At 49.2% G+C, this 21,313-nt stretch overlaps 2 protein-coding genes across 7 annotated transcripts in view; one reads left to right on the forward strand and one right to left on the reverse strand.

Moving 5' to 3' along the window:
• Positions 1-11,991, forward strand: part of TMEM45B (transmembrane protein 45B) — a 43,161-nt gene extending 31,170 nt beyond the window's left edge. For both annotated transcript variants that reach the window (XM_062198464.1, XM_062198466.1), the window contains exons 2-6: positions 4,988-5,184; positions 7,986-8,192; positions 8,929-9,113; positions 9,761-9,906; positions 11,189-11,991. In XM_062198464.1, the coding sequence (XP_062054448.1) occupies positions 5,004-5,184; positions 7,986-8,192; positions 8,929-9,113; positions 9,761-9,906; positions 11,189-11,300 (831 nt within the window). In that variant the 5' untranslated portion in view covers positions 4,988-5,003 and the 3' untranslated portion in view covers positions 11,301-11,991. The remainder of the gene's footprint in view (positions 1-4,987; positions 5,185-7,985; positions 8,193-8,928; positions 9,114-9,760; positions 9,907-11,188) is intronic.
• An 882-nt stretch (positions 11,992-12,873) lies between these two features.
• The window catches only part of NFRKB (nuclear factor related to kappaB binding protein), a 37,480-nt gene continuing 29,040 nt past the window's right edge, over positions 12,874-21,313 (reverse strand). For all 5 annotated transcript variants that reach the window (XM_062197348.1, XM_062197351.1, XM_062197350.1 and 2 more), the window contains 3 exons: positions 16,449-16,555; positions 15,790-15,925; positions 12,874-15,676 (listed from right to left, as the gene is read on the reverse strand). In XM_062197348.1, coding sequence (XP_062053332.1) covers positions 15,551-15,676; positions 15,790-15,925; positions 16,449-16,555 — 369 coding nt within the window. In that variant the 3' untranslated portion in view covers positions 12,874-15,550. The remainder of the gene's footprint in view (positions 15,677-15,789; positions 15,926-16,448; positions 16,556-21,313) is intronic.

The raw sequence follows: 21,313 nt of genomic DNA on the forward strand, positions 1-21,313 counted from the left end.
GATGTATACATATATCAAAACATCACATTGCACTCCGTGAATATATGTAATTTTTGTCACATATACCTCAATAAAGCTGAAAAATGCATGGACACAGAAAAAAATAGCAAAATGACAGATGTAAATATAACAACATCGATAATTACATTACTATGAATGGACTAACACAAGCCCTTCCAATCAACAGAGATTGTAAACCATGCATATTCTCAAAGACTTTCCCTTTTATGCATATTTGAGGAAATACTCGGTGTATATTACTGAGAATAAAACAGAAAATAAAGATACATGGCATTCAGGAAAGAGGGAATCCAAAACAGGAAAAAGGAAACGAACTTGGAAGGCAGTGCTGGGTGCTCCATGGGGACAGAGAGCCAGCCAGCTCCGTTTGCAACAGGAGGCTAGAAAGTTCTGGAAGAAAGGACCCTAGGAAGAAAATAGAACTGACAAAGTAGTCTGATGCTAGCATGTCTGGAATTTAATTTGGTAGACATTGGACAGATCTGTTAGGTCTCCTATAGGCAAACATAATGATGGGTGTATGGGAAATGAAACAAAAGAAACACAAGACAGCTTTGAACTCCAGAACAAAAAACAATGTTGAAGAAAACATAACCCAAGGTACACTGCTGGGATCAGAATTCACTCATTATATAAATGTTTGCTAAGCACACACCATGTGCCTGACCCCATGTAAGCACCGTGATGACTGTAATAATGAAACAGATGAAATTCCTCCTTCCACGGGGCTTACTTTTCGGTGGATGGAGACAGATGTTTAACAAAAAAAAAAAAAAAAGCGGGGGGGGGGGGATCTGTAACATCAGGCAGCGATCACACTTGAAGGATAATTTGCAAGGATACATGGATTGAACAGTGCTGCAGGTCTGCTACTTTTCATTGAATAGCCAAGAATGAAAGAGACATTCGAGCAGAGACTGGAATAAAGCCAAGGAGAAGATTGCCGGCTCTCGATGAGGCCACTGTTCTAGAAAGAGCAGATCACGCAGGATCCTGACACACAAAGGAATCAGACCCAACCGAGGGACCCGGGGTGGCAGGGGATGAGTGCTGGGTGAGATCGAAGAGATAGCCCAGGACTGGGTCATAAAAAGCCTGATTGCCCTAGTATGGACTTTGGATGTACCGAGCCGGAATTATCACACTGATGACTTCATGAGCACAATGTGATGATTGTGAGACTGGAAGGGTGCAGAGGAGGGAGAGGTCGTTAGGAGAGCTCCAGGAAGTTGGTAAATAACACTTGACATTGATAAGCAAGCAAATGGCAGTGTGCAAAAGGCAACTAGGATTATGTACGCAAATGGCCCGTGGCTGAAACAGGCTATGCATAGTGTGGGTTCTTGTCTCTTCTAGATCCCTGTTTTGTTTTGCTTTTAAATAAACTGATAGACATGGAAAGCCAAGACACTGTGGCAAAAATAATAATAATAATAATAATAATAATAAATATTCTATATGAAGGATCTCTGTGGGTGAGACCCCAGTGGAAAGAAGTGGTCATCAAAGGAGGTACTTTTCTCTGAAGGGAGAAGAGAACTTCCACTTTGCTTACGGCTTTGTCTAAATCCTGACGGAGATTGTGGATTCAAAAGGCCTCCAAAGCCTTGGCAGCTCACGTCAAGAGCCTCGGGTGGTCACTGACATCATACATAAGAGTGTTAACAACAGGAGTCACTGTGCAGTAACTCCCCATGTAGGACCTGTGTCCTCAATGAGTTGTATTATGAGAGTTAACAGTAAAACTTGGTCTCAAAGATTTATTTCATTGTAGTATATTCAGCAGAAGATATGAACAGCCCTTGACTCAACTGTTGAACAGGCTTTGTGTGTGTGCAGTGTGTGTGTGCAAATTGTTGAAATCTTTACCTAGTATAGAGTTGGTTTTCTGTGTATAAAGTTAATTGAAAATGAATCTTAGTGAAGGGCCGGCGCCGCGGCTCACTAGGCTAATCCTCTGCCTTGCGGTGCCGGCACACCGGGTTCTAGTCCCGGTCGGGGCACCGATCCTGTCCCGGTTGCCCCTCTTCCAGGCCAGCTCTCTGCTGTGGCCAGGGAGTGCAGTGGAGGATGGCCCAAGTGCTTGGGCCCTGCACCCCATGGGAGACCAGGAGATGCACCTGGCTCCTGCCATCGGAACAGCGCGGTGCGCCGGCTGCAGCACGCCTACCGCGGCGGCCATTGGAGGGTGAACCAACGGCAAAAAAAAAAAAAAAAGGAAGACATTTCTCTCTGTCTCCCTCTACTGTCCACTCTGCCTGTCAAAAAATTAAAAAAAAAAATTTTTTTAATTAAAAAAATGAACCTTAGTGAAGAATGGGCCTGGGAATGGGAGAGAGAGGAGGAGGAGGGGTGGGAGTGTGGGTGGGAGGGGGAGTGCGATAGGAAGAATCACTATGTTCCTAAAGTTGTACTTAGGAAATGCATGAAGTTTGTATTCCTTAAATAAAAGGTTTCTTTGGGGAAAAAACTAGTATGTGTTTTGATATGTGTTCTTTTTTATTATTACTTACTCATTTGAAAGATGGAGTTACAGAGAGAAAGGAAAGAGTGCGAGAGAGAGAGAGAGAGAGAGAGAGATCTTCCATCTGCTGGTTCACTCCCCAGATAGCTGCAATAGCCAAGGCTGGACCAGATTGAAGCCAGGAGCCTGGAACTCATCTGGGTCTCCCACACAACAGAGGCCCAAATACTGGCCCATCGTAAGCTGCCTTCCCAGGAGCATTACCAGAGAGCTGGATTGAAAGTGGAGCAGCCGGGACTCGAACTAGTACTCCTATGGGATGCCAGCATTGCAGGTGGTGACTTAACCCAGTGCTCCATAATACAGGCCCCTCTAGGTCACTGTCTTGATCTGGTTTTGCTGCTCTAACAGAATACTGTCGACTGGTTAATTTATAAAGAACAAAAATTCATTTCTCACAGTTACAGAGCCTTTGAAGTCCAAGATCAAGGTACAGGTGCCTGCTGTCCAGTGAGGGCTGCGTCCTCACGTGGCCAAAGGCAGAAGGGCCCCTTTATAAGGGCACTTAATGTCATTCAATAAGAAGAAACCCCATGGCCTGATCCCATCTTAAAAGGGCCCCCTCTTAACACTATCACAATGGCAACACCTAAATTTTGGAGGGGACACCTTCAAACCGTAGCACTCCACCCCTGACCCCCCCAAATTCGTGTCCCTTATCACATATGAACTATATTCATTCCACTCCCATAATCCCCAAAAGCCTGAACTCATCCCAGCATCAACTTTAAGTCAATGTCCAAAGTCTCATCTAAATCAGATATGGGTGAGATTCAAGCCATGATTCAGCCTGAGGAAATTTTCCTCCAGCCGTGAGCCTATGAAACTGAAGAAATGTCGTTGCTGGCCAGATCCTGTGGCCAGCCAAGTACAGAAAAGACAATGCTATTCCAAAATGCTGAAGAAACAAGAAGAATGGACTGATCGGCCCCCAGTCAGTCCAAAACACCACAGGGCAAACAAGCTCAGGTCTTAAGGCTTCAGAATAATTTTCTTTGGCTCCAGGTCCTGCCTTCTGGACACACAGAAATAGGGATTAGGGCCCCAGAGTTCCAGGCAAGCCTAGCCCATTGGCTGTATCACGTACGTCTCTAATGCAAGGCAGGCTCTGGGTGGGTCTGTTCCTGAAGCAAGTCTCTGCCTGCACCTCGGGTTTAAGCACTTGGGCCATCTGCTGCTGCTTGCCTGGGTGCATTAGCAGAGAGCTGGACTGGAAGTGGAGCGGCCGGGACTTGAACTGGCATTCAGAAGGGATTCTGGTGTCACAGGCTTTACCCATGTTGCCACAACACCAGCTCCCACCCTCCATAGTCTTTAGGTCAGCACTCAGACCCCAGGGGAAAATGCTCTTTTCTCTTCTGAATAAATCCTAGTTAACATTCATAAGTTTGATTCCAGCATCTCATGCTACTATAAATGGAATAAAAGCAAATCATGCCTGAAATATTCTTTTGGAATAAGTTGATATTTACATAATTCATTGATGGCTACAAAATTTGAATCATATGACCCACGCTCACACCAAAAGCTCTCATTTTTCAGATAAGATGAAAACTGGTATTGTGCTTTTATTTGTACATCTCCGATGACAGGGGCTTATTAACAGTTGGTGTTATTTGGTGAACCACCCATTCATGTCTTTTGCCCATTCTTTTATGGTCTTATTAATGTGTAAAAGCATTCTAATGTAGTAGCAATTTACTATAAAGCTGCTACATTTTTATGATTTTTTTGTTTGCCTTTTGTTGATTTCATATTTTAAAAAATGCTATGTAGGGGCCGGCACTGTGGTGTAGCAGGTAAAGCCTGGAGTGCTGGTATCCCATACGGGTGCCGGTTCGAGTCCTGGCTGCTCCACTTCCCATCAGCTCTCTGCTATGGCCTAGGAAAGCAGTGGAAGATGGCCCAAGTCCTTGGGTCCCTGCACCCACGTGGGAGACCAGGAAGAAGCTCCTGGCTCCTGGCTTCGGATCAGCACAGCTCCGACCATCTCGACCATCTGGGGAGTGAACCAGCAGATGGAAGACACTCTCTCTCTCTCTCTCTCTCTCTGCCTCTCTGTAACTCTCTGCCTTTCAAATTAACAAGCAAATCTAAAACAAACAAACAATGCTGCTATGTAATCGAATGCTTTTCTAGTTTTCCTTTGATGTGTTAGGAAGGTTTCTTGACATTGACATCAGTGTTTATCTCCTCTTCCCTCCCCCATGTTTCCATTTTACCCTCACGTAAAGCCGTGAGGCCAGTGGCACTCCTTCCACCCGTGCCTGGCCTTCCAGAAGGGCGCGCGGTGACCTCGTGTCCCACTTCCCTGATGAGGGCTGGCCCTTCGCAGGGTGGCTTGTGATCTGGAATCTTCGGGCACGTAGCGGGTTTCCTGCCAAAACACACATCTCGGCTGCCTTCGTTCAGCCACCTGACGGCTGCTGCCTTGTTTTCCAGGTGCCCCAGAATACAGATGGCGAACTTCAAGGGCCACGCTCTTCCCGGCAGCTTCTTCCTGATAGTGGGGCTGTGGTGGTCCGTGAAGTTCCCACTCAAGTACTTCCACCAGAAGGGGAAGAAGAGCAGGCTGAGCCTCCACTATCAGCGCCTGGAGATCATCGAAGCCGCGGTCAGGACGCTGTTTTCTGTCATTGGTAAGAGCGGGGGTCGTTTTGTCCAGAGAAGCATGACGTTTAGTTTGGTACCCCCCAAAAAAAATTGAACTCCACGCACATAAAGTGTTTTCAGAAGTTCACGGGGCCAGTGTTTTGTGGCGCAGTAGTTTAAGCTGCCACTTGCAACAGTGGCATCCCATATAGGAGTGCCAGTTGGAATCCAGGATGCTCCACTTCCCATCCGGCTGTCTGCTGATGCCCCTGGGAAGACAGCAGGTGGCCCAAGCACCTTGGCCCCTGCCACCCACATGGGAGAGCAGGATGAAGTTCCTGGTTCCTGGATTTGGCCTGGCTCAGCCCTGGATGCTGTGGTCATTTATATAAGGCATGGACTAGTTGATGGAAGATCTCTCTCTCTCTCTCTCTCTCTCTGTTGTTCTGCCTTTCAAATAAATGCATCTTAATAAAAACAATTTAAAAAAAAAAAGGAGACAATTTCAATCCAGAGAAGCTGATGACATAAAAGAAAAAAAAAGTTCATGAAAAATGCATATTCTTTGGTTTGTTTAAAATGCTTATTTATTTGAAAGGTAGAATTACAGAAGAAAAGAGAAAGACAGAGATCTTGCATCCGCTGGCTCACTCAGATGCCCACAATTGCCAGGGCTGAGCCAGGCTGGAGTCAGCAGCCTGGAACTCCATCCAAGTCTCCAAGGTGGGACTTGGACCAGTGCTTATATGGGATGCCTACATCCTGCATCACAGGTGGCATAGTTCATATTCGGAAAAAACTATGCATGGATTTCTACATGTGTTTTTTTTTTTTACAGCAAAAACTCCACTTAACTCCATTTTCTCACAAACTTTCTAAAAGCACCCGTGTAGATGTTTCCACTCGCAGAGACACCAGGACAAGGGCTTCCAGTTGGCCACTAGGCTGTTCTATGCTAACATCCACTGTGTGCTGAGCTTGACAGTACTGATAGTTAACAGCACCTGACATCAGAGCGCACTATGAGAAACTCCCAAATCAACGAAATGCTTTGCCTCAGAGGGATAGAGGTATGGAAAGTCTTAGGAACAGAATACATACCAGATAAAAAAAGTATAACATAAAAATAGAAAAAAAAAAGGAACAATTTTTTAAAAGATTTATTTATTTGAAAGTTGGAGTTACACAAAGAAGGACAGAGAGAGAGGCAGAGAGAGAGAGAGAGAGAGGTCTTCCATCCACTGGTTCACTCCCCAATTGGCTGCAACGGCTGGAGCTGAACTGATTTGAAGCCAGGAGCCAGGAGCCAGGAGCTTCTTCCGGGTCTCCCACATGGGTGCAGGGGCCCAAGGACTTGGGCCATCTTCCACTGCTTTTCCAGGCCACAGCAGAGAGCTGGATGGGAAGTGAAGCAGCCAGGACTCGAACCCACGCCCATATGGGATGCCGGCACTGCAGACGGTGGCTTTGCCCGCCATACCACAGTGCTGGCCCCAAGAATGAATTAAAATAGACCAGGTTCATGGACACACATCCCAGGAAGGTACCAAATGGAGCTTAAAGAAAAATCTTCTTCCTTCCCCACTCCCAGCTGCCTTTCTCTCTAAGGTCTCAGAGTAGTGAGTAACACCCAGCTCACAGGCACGGCCGGCACCCTCAACTCTCATGGCTATTTTAGAGAAGGGGGGATTCTGCTGGAAGACAGGCAGGAAGAGACTGGAAAGAGACACCAAGGGGCTGAGAGAGGGGGATTTTCCTGTACTCTGGCACGTTGCACAAAAGCTGGGGCCACGGTAATTCGCACTCCATGGGAGAGGGCTCTTACGCGGCAGGTGCACACTGCCCCTGTCATCTTTGGCTCAGTTTCTCGGGAGGGAAGGGAACACCGACAGTGGCTTCTCTTGGAGCAAAGCAGTGCTTCCCTACCTTTGCTGGCCTGGTCAGCTCTTTCTGGAGCTGAGCAGTGACAGCGGCCACATGGCTTAACTGGTAAGGACAGCACCCACGTAACTAAAGCTACCAATCTTCTGTTTGGTCCCTTGGCTGTGTGAAAATGATACTCATGGAGCCAGCGCTGTGGCCTAGCAGGCAAAGTCTGCCCACAGTGCCAGCATCCCATATGAACACTGGTTCAAGTCCCTGCTGCTCCACTTCCAATCCAGCTCCCTGCTCTTGGCCTGGAAAGCAGTGGGAAGATGGCCTGAAGTCCTTGGGCCCCTGCATCCACGTAGGAGACCTGAAAGAAGCTCCTAGCTCCTGGCTTTGGATCAGCCCAGCTCCAGCTGTTGTGGCCATTTGGGGAGTGAATCAGCAGATGGAAGACCTCTCTCCATCTCTCCCTCTCTCTGTCTGTAACTTTGCCTCTCCATTGAACAAATTTTAATAAAATAAAATAAACTGGAGGCAGCCCCCAGGGCTCACAGGGTTCACTCTGGGCCAAAGAGAGGCACGCCTTGGAAGTCTGCTCCAACAGACACACCCCCAAGAGCTGCTTCCCTCCGAGGCAGTACAGGGATCTCCATCACCAGAGCATCTGCTCTAGTTCTATTTTCAACCCAACTGTTGCTTTCAGGGATCTCTTCCCATGCCCACTTTACAGGGTGTCCAATGTCCCTCATCTCTGTTGCTGCTGGGCAAAATTCCTGGGCACCTTGTGTGTGGCTGTGTTTCTGTTACTACTTCTTCCCCCGTGCCCAACCCTCTAAAAGGAACAACAGCCAGGTGTCTGCATAGCTCACGCAGGGACCCCCTTATCGTAGACTGCAGTGGCTTTTGGTAATTGCTGGCTGTCTCCGGTTTGTCTCAGAGCCACTCTGCACTTCTCATTTCCACTCTGGTTTTCCCGCAGGGATCCTGGCAGAGCAGTTTGTTCCAGATGGGCCGCACCTGCACCTCTACAATGAGAAGCAGTGGGTGAAGCTGATGAACTGGCAGCACAGCACCATGTACCTGTTCTTTGCAGTCTCGGGCATCATTGATATGCTCACCTATCTGGTCACCCACATCCCCCTGGGGGTGGACAGATTGGCTATGGCCGTGTCCGTATTCACTGAAGGTGAGAGTGGATAGAGAAAAGGAAGGAGACTGACAAGTTGAATCTATTAGAGATCAGAGTACAAAATACCAGAAAGATTGCAACTGTAATAACCTTTCCCAGAAAATCCACGTCTGGGCTTCCAAACTCTGCATAGGACCCGATCCTGTGCTTTGGGTGGCCCAGATGACAGATTCCAGGGGGCAGCTCTTGAAGCCCACTCGCACTCCTGCTCGCATGTGTGCACACACCTGTCCCTGAGTGCAGTGCACATACAAGCACGCACCCAGAGCATGACCTAGAGACAGGTTGAATGTCACCACACAGGGGACCTGCACTGCACCTCCCCACCCTGGGCTGGTACTGTCTCGCCTCCATCACAGATCCCAGGAGGCCTACCCACCTGAGAGCTCTCCAATAGGCCTCACGTTCACTGGGGTATGAAAATCCACCCCCCTCACTTACTTCCCTAGCTCAGGGAGCAGGAAAATGAAAGGTGAATAACAGCAAAAGTGAATTTCAGGCATACACACGCACAGGGTGTTGCACACCACCCTGAACCATGAGTTTGGCAAAGAGGTTTAAAGAGGCACCCATCCTTTAGTGCTGATTCTCTTCACACCCCCACCCGAGGAACTTCACCTGCGTCTGTCGCTCTTCCGGGTTAGAGATGCCGGCCCCCAGCGCTGAAGCGGCTAGCACTGGGAGAGGCGTGGGAAGAAAGCCCGTCTCACGGCTGGCATTCGGTTTGCGGCAGGTTTTCTGTTCTACTACCACGTTCACAACCGGCCTCCTCTGGACCGGCACATCCACTCGCTGCTGCTGGTTGCTCTGTTCGGAGGGAGTGTCAGCGTCTTCCTCGAGGTGATCTTTCGGGACAACATCGTGCTGGAGCTTTTCCGAACCAGTCTCGTTCTTCTGCAGGGAACCTGGTTCTGGCAGGTGATTATATTTATACCAGTGCTCCCCAAGTGGTCTGGATTGCGGTGCCCGACCCCTGAGCTAGTCCAGCAGAAGTTTCTGAAAGCAGCATGCTGCCCAAAGACGCAGCTCTGGCGTTCAAGGGAACAGGTGCAGGCCGCCCTCTTCTCTTGGTCTATCCAGTTTTGCCTAATATCCTGCTGATGTATTAAACGAGCAGGAATCCCTGAAGCATATGGGGGCGCCCCAGAAAGCTCATGGGAAGTAGAATTGAAAGATATTATTTGGTACATTTTGAAGTCTATGCACAGGTTTTTCACGATGCACATTCTGCGTGCCCTTCCCGAAGACCCCTGGTAGCTGGCAAGTCGCTGAAATACCGCCCAACCTGCCCTCCGCAACTGGGGCTCTGATAACCTTGCAAAGGCTCTGCTTGCTGAACTGTGCGCTTGAAGTGTAGGCCCTGGAGTTGGGCTGTTTTCAAATCAGCCTATGCTAAAGCCAAACCTGGTAGCTGTGTTCCTGGGTGAAAAGGCTCATCTGTGCTAAGCAGGTGCGGGAACCTCGAGGTGGGGTAGCATGGGCCACTCTGGTGGCCAAAGGAAGAAGGCTCGGCCGTCTCTCAGGACTACTAACCCCTGCACTGCTCTCTCCATCTCATCTGCCAGATCGGGTTTGTGCTGTTCCCACCATTTGGAACTCCTGAGTGGGACCAGCAGGAAGACACAAACCTCATGTTCATCACCATGTGTTTCTGCTGGCACTACCTGGCCGCTCTCTGCATCGTGGCCGCCAACTACTCCCTGGTTTACTGGTATGTCTGAGATGGCTCACGTGACATGCGCTCCTCCTCAACCACCTCCAGGCACTGCCACTGGCCAAGTGCCAAGTCTTGTGCAAGGTCCCGTACACTGCAGGCCACGCATCACCACCCTTCCTCACCAATGAGGGCCGTGCAGCTTTGTGAAGTCATGTGGCTGGCTCACAGTAGCCTGAGATCCAGGTTTCAAATGCAGTTCTGACAGATTTTTTAAGCCCGTGCTGAGAAAAGTGCTTTAGGAATTAGTATTGGGTTGTAGTCCCTGCTGCCGCTGGTTCACTCTGGACCCGTCACCTGACGCCTGCACTTGCCCTGCCTACCTGCCAGAGTGCTCATGGCAGCCACATACTGCATCGGGGCAGAAAGTGCTCTAAGGCTCTCTTAGAGATGCGTAGGCGGCAACTCCTACTGACTGCTTACATGGACTGTGTCCTGGGAACACAGGAAGCACTTGACACTGGACCTTCTCATTTAACCCTCACTCCTTTATGGTGTACTGTTACGTGTTTAAGTCGTTCACTCCCTTTTTTAAAAATAATCTGTTTATTTGAAAGGGCAGAGTGAGAGAGGGAGAAACAGCTCTTCCACCCTCTGGTTTACTCCCCAATTGCCCCAATAGTGACGCTGGGACACGAGGAAGACAGAAGCCACAAGTGCCTTCCAGGTCTTCCACGTGGGTGACAGGAACCCAAGTACTTGGGCTGTCATCTGCTGCCTTTCCAGGCACATTAAAAGCAAGCTGAGTCCCAGCACAGGCGGAACTCAACCCAGGCATCCCTATATGGGATGCAGGCATCCCAAGCAGCAGCTTAAACCACTGCACCACAATTTCCATCTCTACTTTTAAGACAGGGTAAACCCAGGTTTTGAGAGGTTGAGCAGTTTCATCCAAGGTTACACAACTAGTAAACAGCACAACCGCACAGGGTGAGGGTGGGTTTTAGCGCAGGGTATTCTGGGTCTACCGCTGTCACTGCCCCCCTTGTGTCTAGGTCCTTATTCTCAGATACACTTCACCCAGGAGGAGTTGCACAGGGACCAGATAAGGGAGTCACTGTCAGTCTCCTGTAGTTGTCCTGCCTGGTCTGTGGACAGTAGGCTAGAAGGCACTGGTTCTAACCCCGAGTCCCTTTATCTACTAAGAAATGAGACGTCTGAGTCAGATGTGTAGACACAAAGAAAACACCTGACCAAGCAGCACATGCTCTCACATCCCTGGGTGAGGGAATAAGGGACTTCTTCCGGCTCAGAGGCTCTTACGGTTTCCCTGTTACAGGTTTTTGACTCGGCTGAAGAGACAGGGAGGAGGGGAAATCATTGGGATTCAGCAGCTAAAGCCGGATCACCCGGACCAGACCGCCCTCTTGAATGACTCCGAAGAGGAATGAAGTTAGACCAGGCAGAGGGTGGGTTGCACTGTGTCCTCCATAGCAAACACAGCTCGTTCCCCTTCCCCTCTCCCACCCCGTGTTAATGCCCACTCTGGTCTGCTCTTATGGTTTTGTACATTCCATTGTTTAATACAAAGCTGGAGGCTCTGAACAGGAAATCAGGAGGCTTTTGGTGTTCCTGTGTATCTTGCTGTTTGGACTTTTTAATGTAATTTAATAGTCTGTGTTTGTGTAGTATCCTTCACCAAGAAAAATGAAGCCATGCCTATGAGCAGGAAGACTCTTAGTGGGGGAAGTCAGAGACTTGAAAGCTTTAGTGGCCTCCCGAATGCATCCAGGGCCTGAATCCTGCCAGACTTACTGCTTTTGGTAACTCCTCTTTTTCGCTGTAGAAAGCAGCTACTTAATCAGAAAAATAGGAGAACGTAAGTGAACGGCAGTGCCTTTAGAGACACAATTTTAAACTTTCCACAAGCTTTGGTGTGTTAAACTGTACTTGTTAAAAATCTCTTAATTAATCATTACCACCATCGATAAGAGACAAAATTGGGGCAAAGGCTTTTTTTTTTTTAAATCTGGAGCAAGTTAGCAGCCCAGCTGTCACCACTCGGCTATCCTGACCCTGCAGCTACCCTGACAGAGGATGCGGACAGGAAATGTGTGTGATGACGTAGAGAAAAATGTCAGGTTTGGGAAGGCCTTGGACTGCACAGGATCTGAATTCCAAGTGGGTACTATAAAGCTCGATACTCCGCTCTGGGTTCTGGATCTGTTACTTATTTATAAAACTTCCCTCAGCAAGCATTTACCGAACACTCACTCTGCTTCGGCACTGGAACGCTGGAACGTGTCCGGCAAGGAGCTGACAGCCTCTCAAATGTCTACCTTTTCCCGTTTAGACTTGCAAGCAGTCCAACAGTGTGATGGGTGCTGTGAGAGGTGAGTAGAAACTCTGGTGAGAGGGAGGGGGAGCCGGGAGTTCGCCATCCCAGGCACAGGGAACAGAACGTGTGTACAAGGGCAGTGAAAGCCCAGGTGTCCGGGGAGCGTTAGACACCGAGCTCTGTAAACTCAAACAAGGCGGCGAAGACAAAGCGGAGTCCCTTTCATGAGCACTGCCTTTTGCACATTCTGAGACGTGTCCTACCTGGCTTGGTTTCACAACCACCACAGCGTGGGAGCAGAGGTCCTCCGGAGAAACTGGCTAGCCGGAGGCCTCCAAGTGGCAAAGCCAGTCTTCAGCAGGACGCCGAAGCCCAGCATCTTTCTCACCCCTTCACTCTGCTCCTTCGCATGGGCTTTGCATGCTCTCTGGGAGAAACGCTACACTGCAGTGAAAGGCTGAACACCCCATGGCCAGTCAGTCTTTCACGTTGGAGTCACAGCTTAGGGATTAGTGACGAACTGCTGAAAAGAGTGATTTTGTGGTCAGCAAACTCCCGGGTAGCCCCCTTTGGTATCCACCATGGTTTTTGCTAGCTGAGTGGAAACCTGAACACTCATTCTACAGGTATTGGATGACCTGTTATTAGCAAGTAATATAAATGGTACTCTTTCCTTAGGGGTTGATATGAGATGAAGGAACCCACTGTTTTATTTTCATAGAAAAGATCTACATTTGAGATTTTTAAAAGGGACAAAGGAATTAAAAGAAATACATTCTCTCCAGAGTGACAGGCTGAGAGATGTGATGATCAGACAGAAACATTAAAGCAAATTTTGATGCCTCTCACAGAGCATGGCTTGTGATACCTTTGCCCCAGTGACCAAGCTGACATAAACGTCCTTACACATGGTACTGAACACAAACTGGCCAGTATGCCATGTACTCAGTCTTACAAACACAGGCTGAACGGTTTACCAGCCTCAGTCGACCACAGGCTCAGAATTGTTCCCCACAAAACACCCAGCTTCACTGCCCATCTCCAAGGTGCAAACGTGGTGCAGATACTGGTGCTGTCACCGTGCACACTCCAACAGGGGATTTCCTTTCTACACTGCTCCACTGACACGCTGGCTGGTACCAAAATGCTACCAGGGAGTCCACCCCACCCTGGCACCTTGAAACAGCCCCATATTGTACACCCCTGCTCCCTAGGCTGTACACATCTGCACGCACAAGACAGATGGGCAGAGTCAGGTGACTTTGGTAAATAAGTGCGGGCAGGGCTGAGGCTCCATGCCAGAGCTACTTTTATGAGAGCAATTTGTTATGTAAATTCAGAAGGGGTTTATTTTTAACCAGCAGTAAATATCTGAAACAGGATCTCTCGATTTTCTACCTCTCTCTTATTCAGAAACAGCCACGCGGCTTTCTCTCTGAAATGTGACTCCTGGAAATGAGAGTGATGTGCAAATTTCAAAGTATTATAATACACAAATGTACTCTGGTGCAAGACCCATCTCCCCCTCAATGCAGTCCTCACCTCTCACCGCTCCCAGTCCTGGTTCAGTGGTGGTCCGCTACTCACCCACCAGGAGCTTCGTCTTCCTGAGCCTGTCACTCCTGCTCATGGTAATTCAGCTTTCACGTCCTAACTGGATCGACCCCAGGCTCCCCTCAACACATCCCAGCCACCCTCCCCTTAGGAGAGCAACAGAGAGGGAACCTAACTTCTCAGTCTGCAATTCAACCTCAAGACTGGATTTCCACCTTGGTTCTCTAGCTTCGACTCAGCTGGCATATAACAGTTTTCTTACAGTTAAAGCAGATGGTTACATCTACTTTACAGAAAGCTGTTGTCTGTGAAGTCCTGACAACCCCTCCCACTCCATTGGGGCTCCTCAACTTGCCTCACCGCTGAACCCGGCACCCAGTCACACCAGGCCGTCTCCATGGGGCCCACCAGCTCCTCCTCGCCCCGTCCCTCAGAAGATAATCACTCATTTCTAGAGTTAAAGATGGTCACTTTTAATAACTGGGATACTTTCAGCAGAGATTGGAAAGCCTTATCCCTTCAGGGAAGCTTTACCACCCACTCTTGCCCCGAAACAGAAGAGGCACCACACGTTAACAACCAGTGCTTCACTTACTTATCACATTTTAAAACACCACTCTGAGCTCTTTGTCTACCGCTGATGGAGGCTGAGAAGGTGAAAGAGGCAGGAATGAGTCACTTGCGAATCCAGACCAGCCTCTTCTAAGGCTGTTACTGCCAGGCAGTCCCTGTACATGCCACACCCACTCCGCTCCTGCCATCTCTTTGGGGCCGGGATCAGAAATAATGTAGGCAAACAGACAAACAAACAAAAACAACAAAAAATAAAAAAACAAACCCACAGCAGTTTAGGCTTCAGAGCCCTATGGTATCCAGGGCGATGACTCAATTCTGCCTTCTAACCGAAAGCAGCCACAGAGAATACATAACCAAATGGGAATGGGCTGCGCTCAGACAAACCTGCCACGAGCAGCGGCCAGCTCCCCTGGGCCTGCCGCTCCTGCTCTGCAGCGGGCAGAGTCGATGGCTCTGAACTGCACGGAAGTCTGTGCTGCACAAGCAGCGTCTTCACTCATCCCCTGCCCCGTCCACCGGCTCTGGACTCCTTGTGACAGGCTCGCCAAGGTCACCGGCAGGTGCTTGTGCCTAAACAATCAAGACCCCTACACCCCGTTCCCAAGAGGGAGTGCCAAACTCAGTCCACCGGAGGGAATCCTGACTACCTCACTTTCTATGGTTCTTCCCAACTTACAGCCGCTCAGTTTCTGGGCAATTATCCAGTCAGCCATCAGCTTACTAAGATTCTTGCTATCTCCTCACTCTGGTCAAAATAAGTAAGCTGTCTGGGAGGGGCTAAAGCCCAGGCTTCTATCTGATAAAGATGTGCAATAGGTTCTTTAAAAAAATAAGTTACATAAAGTTTTCTGGACACAAAACTCGTACCCAGGCCACTGTCACGGGGAAGACCCCAAGCTACAACACAAGCCTCACGTGGCACGGGGCTCGATCACTGTGCAACTGGCACCTTCCCTGGGGGCCTGGCGCTCATCACGGAACTGTGACCCCGCAACTCTGAACAGAAACTTCTCCTGGATTGGGACAGAGCACGCCTTGGAACTCTGGAGGGAGCCCTTCTCACAGCGCTCCACTGCAGGGCGCAGCAGCAGAACTGAGGCTCCTGGCGCCACCGTCCCCGCACTGGCCTGCCTTCCACACACAGCCTGGAGCACGGATGCGAGCTCCCTGCTCCCCGCCTTTCAGCCAGGACAGACCAGGCCCGTCCTCTGCAGAAGCCAGCTCTCTTCACCGTCACTGCTGCTCAGGGGCCTGTTTAGGAGACGGCGCTGTGGTCACGACGACAGTGGAGACTGCTTTGGAGGAGCCAGAGGCTGTTCCCTGCTGGAGATGGGATGCGGGGACAGTCTGGATGCGCACCTGTGTGCAAGGAGGAAGACTTGGTTAGCACGCTGTTGGTAAGAGGCTCCTCAGTCAGGAACAGCACAGAACACAGAGAAGCCTGGTGTGGCCAGGTTTGCCTTGGCCCTTACCTGTGTGGCCTGCCCTTGCTGCTGGAGCTGCTGCAACTGCTGCGCGGTGAGGAAACTCACAGGCTTGTTGCCAGCGATGAGCTTCGTGCCCGCCGGCATGGTGGTGAGGATGATGTTGCGGCCCAGCCCGCCAAGGCTGTGGAGGGAAGGCGTGGGTGTGGGACGAGGGCATCACGGGGCACTCCCACATCCTCCCCGACAGCCTCACACACACGCTGCCCTGAGGCTGCGGCTGACTGCTTCCCGCCCTTTACCCTCGCTGTGAGAGGGCCACAGGAAGCCCTCAGCCTCGGAGGCGGTTTAGGTCCAGAGCACACAGGTCACAGGGAGGCTTCCCTTCCTCCCTCCCAGCGGCCCCCCTCGCCCCTCCTTTCTCCTCTACATCTCCACTCAACACACTACAATATTTTTTTTAAATTACTTTTTCTTTCCCTGCTCTACAATGTAAGCTTGGACAGCATGAATTTCTGTTTGAATCACTGCACCTAACACAGAACCAGGTGCTCAAGGAGTATTACCAATGACCACAAAACAGGAAGAAGATCAAAGTAGGCCTCAGAAAAACCAGCTGCCATCCGATTCTGTGACAAGGACTGGTAGCTTACAACGTGCCCCCCTCCTCCGCCCAAACTGGTCCTTCGTGACGACACAGCACGTACTTGGCTCCCAGGTTGCCTTTGATGATTGGGGCGGTGACCACGCTCTTGCCCTTCATTGGCTGGCTAATCACAGACAGCGGCACCGTGATCCGTGTAGGCAGCTTCCCCTAAAGAGAAAAAGCAAGCACATTGGTGGGATAGGAGATAAGAACTACCAAGCGTCACCTACAGGGCTACAAGAACTGAAGATGCTCCCACCCACCCCTGCCAGGACCCCAAAGGTCCTAAGGGCTGGGGACCAAGGGCTCATGCTCCATGGCTCAGCGTCATCTGACCTGCTACCATGCTCCTCAAAGCTACTGAAGAGCAGCAGCACCCACACAGAGCCTGCTGTCTTAGGATGAAACCTGTACCTACGTCACAAAGGCGAGCGCATCCTCGTTTCAGCCCAGTCCGAGCCCCTGTGCTCCGCACAGCGCAGAGTCTCACTCACTCCAACAGGCGGGCGTGAGGAAGGACTGAGGCGCTCACGAGTTAACACAGGAAACGCGTGATGACTACTCCACTGGAATGCAGGCTCACTGGTGGGGAACGAACAACAGGGCACCCTCCCCAGGGGCTTTCTGTGTCTCCCAGAGATAAGAGAGGTTAGTCAGGGGACACTAACAATAAACTCAACCAAGTGAAAAGTCCAAGCCCAAAGCCAGTAAGCTCCATGAAGAGCAAACACACGAAAAGGCCTGAAGTCTTTGGGACTTCAGGATGGTTCAGACAGGTCACTGCTTCCTGTTTTTAGGATGCCTGGTTTTTAATGCTTGGTTGCTAATAAAACTTATACAAAGTAAAATCAAATCTGATTTCAAAAATAATTCAAGAGATGGCTAACAGTCTGTTAAAGAACCAGCGCTGATTGGAGTCCTGGCTGTTCCTCTTCTGACCCAGTCCCCTGCTAATGTGCCTGGAAAGGCAGCAGAGTCCATGGGCCCCTGCACCCACATAGGAGACCCAGAAAAAGCTCCTGGCTCCAGGCTTCAGCCTGGCATGGCCCTGGCTGTTGCAGCCAACTGGGGAGTGAACCAGCAGATGGAAAATCTCTCTCTCCTATGTAACTCCTTCAAATAAATAAATAAATAAATAAAATCTTTAAAAAAAAAAAACAGTATGGTAAGAAAACTCATTGCACAGGCTACCTTTAAAAAAAAATTATTTATTTATTTGAAAGGCAGAGTAACAGAGAGCAAGAGCGAGAGTGAGTCTTCTATCTGCTGGTTCACTCCACAGGTGGCCGCCAAGATCAGAGCTGCACTGATCCGAAGCCAGGAGCTTCTTCTGGGTCTCTCATGCGGATACAGGGGCCCAAGGACTTGGGCCATCTTCTACTATTTTCCCAGGCCACAGCAGAGAGCTGGATCGGAAATGGAGCAGCTGGGTTTCGAACCGGCGGCCATATGGGATGCTGGCATTGCAGGTGGCAGCTTTACCCGCAATGCCACAGCGCCAGCTCCTGCACAGGCTACCTCTAAAGAAGCTGGGGGGTGGGGGAGGACTGGCATTGTAGCACACCAGGTTGAGGTGCCAGTTATGATGACAGCATCCCATATCAGAACACTGGTTTCCAGTCCCAGCTGCTCCATTTCCAATTTATACTCTGCTAATACCCCTGGGAAGGCAGTGGACAATGGCCCAAGTATTTGGGTCTCTGCCACATGCATGAAGACCTGGATAAGGTTTACGGATCCTGGCTTTGGTATGCCTAGCCTTGGCTGTTGGCAGCATCTGGGGAGTGAACCAGCAGATGGAAGATCTCTATCACTCAGCTTTTCAAATAAGTAATTCTAGGGGTTGGCGCTATGGTGCAGTGGGTTAAGGCCCTGGCCTGGGACGCCGGCACCCCATATGGGCACCGGTTCTAGTCCTGACTGCTCCTCTTCTGATCCAGCTCTCAGCTATGGCCCAGGAAAGCAATAGAAGATGGCCTAAGTCCGTGGGCCCCTGCACCAGCGTTGGAGACCCAGAGGAGGCTCCTGGTTCCTGGCTTTGGATTGGCGCAGCTCTGTCCATTGCGATCATCTAGGGAGTGAACCAGCGGATGGAGGAACTCTCGGTCTCTGCCTCTCTCTGTAACTCTTTCAAATAAATCAAATAAATCTTAAAAAAAAAAAAAAAAAGTAACTCTTCATAAAAAAAAAAGTCAGGCACTTAACTGTAGGTCCCATACCAATCTCCATACATTTTACTCACCGACTGTAACCTGTTAAAAAGCATGTATGGGTGAACAGGCAATTCCTGGATTTACTTATGGTTCTATTTTCTTAAGGTCTCGTGGCTGAAACACCTCAGACCACCTGTACACCACCCACGGTGGTCCCTTCAGGAACTAGCCCAACTAGCTGGTAAGACAGGAAAAGCCCCGCTCACTACTCCCCAGTTACAGGGACCCAGACTGATCTTGACAACACAGACGGCCCCAGGAGGAACCTGTGTCAATCAAGAGAATGCGTGGATAGAGTAAGCAAAGTTTGCTCACGTCCTGACTTCAATTTGTGCGTTATGGCAATCTAAATAATTGCTTCCTTTTAAACCGCAGCACGTCAAGATTTCTGGTTGGTTTGCTTCACTAATATATATGATGTTCTTCTGGCTTTTATCCCAAATCACGGAGATTTTCCTGAACAGCTTGCTTAGAAAAATGGAGCTGTGTTTTATACTCGCTAGCCACACTCCTGTTCAGAGGAGAGCTCCTTACCTAGAGGCGAGAGAGCAGACACACATGCATCCAGACACACAGCCATGTGTGTGACAAATACAGTACTTCAAATAGTCAAGAAAAGATAAACTAAATGATTTTGGAATAATTTGAAAAACATGAAGAGAAACCCCCCCCTTCACAAACATGTTTCAAATGGATGATCAATTATACTATTTTTTAAACTCAAAATTTTTTATGAAGTAAGGGTTTTATAGCCATGGGGTAGCACAGACACAAAACCTAGAAACCATAAAAGAAAATGGTGATAGGTCTTTTCAGACAAAATTATAAATGCCTAAAGAGTAAGTCTGCACATGGAAGGTTAAAAGATGACAGACTGGAAGAAAATACATTCTTACATACAAAATTCAGCATCCAGAAGACACAAAGGGCCACCCCAAAACATGAAACAGCTACCCCCAAAAAAACTGGCAAAGATTTATTCACCACTAGAGAGAACATGCCAAGCTCCAAATATTCAGAAGGGTGCCTGACCACACTCATGATTAGAAAAACAACCGAGAAAGACCCTGTGCTCACTGGTAAGACAGGAACATAAAACTCAAAAGGTGTGACCTAGCACTGGGTAGGTTCCAGGGAAAACAGAAGGCCTGATGGGAGTCTATGCCTGTATGGCATTTTGGTACAGCAGGACTTTGACTGCATACACATCAGTGACTCATCCTAGCGATCTCTACCTCATGTGGACATGTCTCTACCACACGTCCAGACACTCTGCAGCACTGGCCAGCACTGGCAACTCACCTCTGACAGGGGCCCTTGTCTAGATTATTATGATACCATCAAAAATAACTCAGGGCTGGCACTGTGGCATAGTGGGTAAAGCTGTCGCCTGCAGTGCCGGCATCCCATGAGTGCTGGTTCAAATCCTGGCTGCTCCACTTTTGATTCAGCTCCCTGCTATGGCCTGGCAGTAGAAGATGGTCCAAGTGGTTTGGGCTCGTCACCCACATAAGAGATCTGGGTGAAGCAAATGGCTCCAGCCATTGTGGCCATCTTGGGAGTGAACCAGCAGATGGAAAATCTCTGTCTCTCCCTCTTCAAGTCTGCCTTCCAAATAAATAAATCTTTAAAAAAAAAAAAGTCAAGGTTTGGCACTGTGGCACAGCAGGTTACGCCGCCACTTCTGAAGCCAGCATCCCATACTGGAGTGACTTTTCACGTCCCAGCAGCTCCCCTTCTGATCCAGCCCCCTGCTGGTGCACCTGGTGCTTGAGCCCCTGCCACCCCCACGGGAGACCCAGGTGGTGGAGTTCCTGGCTCCTGGCCCAGGCCTGGTCTTTCCAGCCATTTGGGGAGTGGTCCAGTAGGTACAAGATCGATCCTTCTGTTACTTTATCTTTCAAATAAAGAAATAAAGCTTTGGAGAGGTAGGGGAGACTAATGTAATCAATAGTATCTGTGTATAGCCTACCTCAAGACCCTTTTTAAAATAATTACAGGGGGCTGGTGCTGTGGCATAGCTGGTAAAGCCACTACCGGATGCAGTGCCAGCATCCCATATGGGCACTGATTCAAGAGCCTGCAGATCCACTTCCAGTAGAGCTCCCTCCTAACATACCTAGGAAAGCAGCAGAGGATGGCCCAACTGTTTGGGTCCCTGTACCCACATGGGAGATCCAGGAGAAGCTCCTGTCTTCTGGCTTCAGCCTGGCCCAGCCCCAGCCATTGCAGCCATTTGAGGAGTGAACCAGAGGATGGAAGATCGATCAATTCTCTCTATCTAACTCTTTCAAATAGATTAACCTTTTAAAAAATAGTAATTACAGAAGATAATGTCACAGCTTTTCGTGTAAACTCTGTGTATGTGTGTATCTATGAAAATGCTCAGAAAAAAGGTCTAGGACAATTGCCAAATCAATAACAGTAATTAACTCTCATAAAGGGAGACCTGGAGGGTAGTAAAGGAAATTATGGATTTTACTCTGGGTATTTCAGGCATTGTTGTTTAATATTTTTAGCAATGTATGCATATTCTACACTTTTATAAAGTGCTTTTCAAAAGAAAATAGAAAAGTCTACCAGTAAATAAATCTATCTGGGTCAAACAAGCCATCACAGACAAGGCTTCTGATTTCCATTCCTACAAAGAAGCCCCCTGGTTCTCAGGGGGTCTCCTCCTCACGGGAGGTTGACCACCTTAAAAGTTTCCTGA

The sequence above is a fragment of the Lepus europaeus genome, chromosome 7 (assembly GCF_033115175.1).
Source record: "Lepus europaeus isolate LE1 chromosome 7, mLepTim1.pri, whole genome shotgun sequence".
Taxonomy (NCBI): Eukaryota; Metazoa; Chordata; class Mammalia; order Lagomorpha; family Leporidae; genus Lepus; species Lepus europaeus.